Genomic DNA, 2746 nt, shown 5'->3' on the forward strand with positions numbered 1-2746 from the left:
GGGGCGCGCGGGCGGCGGCGCGGGGCTGCCCCCCTACCACCGGCGTGTGGGCATGGTCCAGGAGCTGCTGCGGATGGTGCGCCAGGGCCGGCGAGAGGAGGCGGGGACGCTGCTGCAGCACCTGCGCCAGGTGAGCGCGAGGAGGGGACGAGGGGGGCGCGCCGGCCCCGGGAGCGCCCCGCCCCTTCCCCAGGAGGCCCGGGGCTCCGAGGGGCACCGCCCAGGGCCCCCTCCCGCGGGGATGGAGCCCTGCCTGGCAGCAGGTGCCCGGCGCTCCCGCTGAATTTGGGGCCTCGGGGCAGGGTGGAAGGAAGAAGGCTGGCCGGGTGAGGCCCGGTGAAGGGGACCTGTTGGAATAATGTCCCCGCCGCTTTCCTCCGCAGGCAGAGAAGGAGACTAGTTCTAGAGGTGGTAGGTGGGAGGGGATGCAGGGATGTGTGCTTGGTCTGGGCCAGGGTTCTTGTCTCCTCTCTACCCTCTGGCAGTCACTCCTCCCGAGGGTCCCCAAGGATTGCACAGTTATCAGTTGAACCTAAGGGCACAGCCCTGGGGCGAGTGAGATTCCGGTCCCTAGGTAATTCGCCCACCCTAGAGGCATCCTGGATTGTAGTTCAGAAGGAGACAGTGTTTTACCTCCCCTGACTAACTTTGGCAGGTCCTCAACCATGATCCCCTCCGGAAAACAGTGGAGACAGGAGATAGGTTTGGTGTCCTGTGTGACCACCTGGCAGCAGGAACCTCCGGAGGCTGCCAGCACTCTGCCCTCAGCCTGTGCCTGCCCCACTGATTAGAGACAGACTCTGCAGATAGGGCCAGTTCCCTCTGCTTTGGGGCTGCCATGGGGTTGATGCTATCTCCCACCTCTCTTTAGCTTGTTTTCCTTTCTAGGTTTCTTTTGAGAAGAGGGCATGGCCCATGCTATGGATTTTGTTGAGTGCTAGAGAGGAAGAAGGGCAGCTTTGGGCCCTCCCATCTCGCCAAACAGGTTGTCTTGGCCTGGCTTTGGGGGGGGATAGGCAGTTCAGGCCCTGTATTCTTGCTAGATTGACCCCAGTTGAGGTAGATCATGCTGAGAATATCGGAGGGAGAAATCTCAAGATCTCTTTCTGAGATTCTCAGAGATCTCCCGTTAGGTTGTAGGAACACTTCCTTGGCAGGAACTTCCGAAATCTAATCTGACCTGCATCCTTTGTGGATTCTGCAGCACTCTCCCTCACCTTTTTATCTGGTGTGCTGTTACCCTGGAGTGTATGTCCCCAAGGTGTGCACTGCACAGAGAGGCAAGCAGAGACTTGGGGACTGGGAAAGATGCGGGGCTTCTGCCTCTGCTTTTCCAAGCAACACCCAGAATGATGCCTGAGATGCTGGATCCCCAGGTGCCTTCTCTGAATTGAATCATCAATGAAAGATGGCATTATGCACCACTTAACTTTAGCAGAGTGTATTTCTTTGTCTTTTGAAAACTGGGAGCCAACGTATGGCTTTTATGGTAACACTTTCGCTTTCAAACAGAATAATGGATTTTCCAGACTATGTTATCCCATTTGCACACCAGGCACACCAGACAGTAAGAAGGTTTTACTGATCACGTGCTGTTTCCCCAGTCCTGGGATGGTGCTTTGGGGGATACAGAAGAGTGGAGGGGGCTGACAAGCCTTTCTCGGAGGATAAAAGAACAAATGGAGATAGCGTTCTTGAGGGCTCATTGGAGGCCCGCAGGAGGAGCCTGAACCTGAAGTGGGCAGATACTTTGGGCTCCCCAGGCTCCCTAGGGCTGAGTATGCTTTCGTATCCTGGGGAATCTGAGTATCTCCCTGCCTTGCAGGAGATTAGAGAAACCCCTGTAGCCTCCCACCCCCAGGGTTGTGAGACAGAGAGCATTTCCTCAGAAAGGTGAATCTGCAAGTGGATCTTATTGGTGTCCTGGTATCCTCCTCAGCTGGAATGGAAGGGGGTTGGTGGGGGGGGAAGGGGATCATCAGACTTCCCCTTTTTTCATGAAAGCAGCAGAATAATTGTCCTCAGGCTATGGGCTCTCTTGACCTATGGCTCGTGGGTGGGGGCCATGAGCTTTGGAGAGCTGCCCTGAGTTGCCTGGAATGGACAGAGCAGGGCCCCTCCAGGGAGTGGTCATGGGCCCTAGGTAGTGTGGGAGGGGTGCAGAGGGTATCCAAATGTCCACAACAAACAGAGAGGTGGTTTTCTAGGACCCTGAGGCCATGTGGAGAAATGTCCAGCTGAATTTGTGCTGTGCACTGAGGTGCCTCCTTTTCCCAAATCATATTTTCCTTTCCAGTTTCCGCCTCTAGTCTGGAGGTGGTGATGTTCAGAAAGGGAACGAGCAGTCAGCGAGGGATGGGAAAACACACAAGTCCTCGCCAGGGGCCAGACCAGGGAAAGTATCCTCTTCAGCAACACAGTAGACGATGGCGATATGCGAGCACAGGGTACTGAGTTCTGCTGGACTGTTGTCCAGGACCCCTGGGGTGGGTGTTGATGAACAGGAGCAGGACCAGGGAGTCGTAGCAGCGGCCAGGACGGTAGCCATCATCCCCATTCATACAGCGTGTTTTCCTGTGTTTGATAACGGGTTTGGCTGCTGGATTTGTGTATGCCCACGTGGTTGGAGGGGAGTCAGGATCCTTAATTCCTATGGTTTTTTTTTTTTTGAGTCGGAGTCTCACTGTGTTGCCCAGACTGGAGTGCAGTGGCCGCTTCCGGCCACTGCAGCCTTGACCTGCTGGGC

General features: G+C 56.0%; 1 protein-coding gene across 1 annotated transcript in view; it reads left to right on the forward strand.

The window, feature by feature from the left end:
• Position 1: 1 nt before the first annotated feature.
• LRRC75A (leucine rich repeat containing 75A) overlaps positions 2-2746 on the forward strand; it is a gene marked incomplete at its 5' end in the record, with an annotated part of 48320 nt that continues 45575 nt past the window's right edge. Inside the window, one exon of the mRNA XM_008067282.2 lies at positions 2-130. Within this exon, the coding sequence (XP_008065473.2) occupies positions 2-130 (129 nt within the window). The remainder of the gene's footprint in view (positions 131-2746) is intronic.

The sequence above is a fragment of the Carlito syrichta genome, unplaced genomic scaffold (genome assembly GCF_000164805.1).
Source record: "Carlito syrichta isolate Samal-C Ts95f unplaced genomic scaffold, Tarsius_syrichta-2.0.1 Scaffold309468, whole genome shotgun sequence".
In the NCBI taxonomy this organism is placed as follows: Eukaryota; Metazoa; Chordata; class Mammalia; order Primates; family Tarsiidae; genus Carlito; species Carlito syrichta.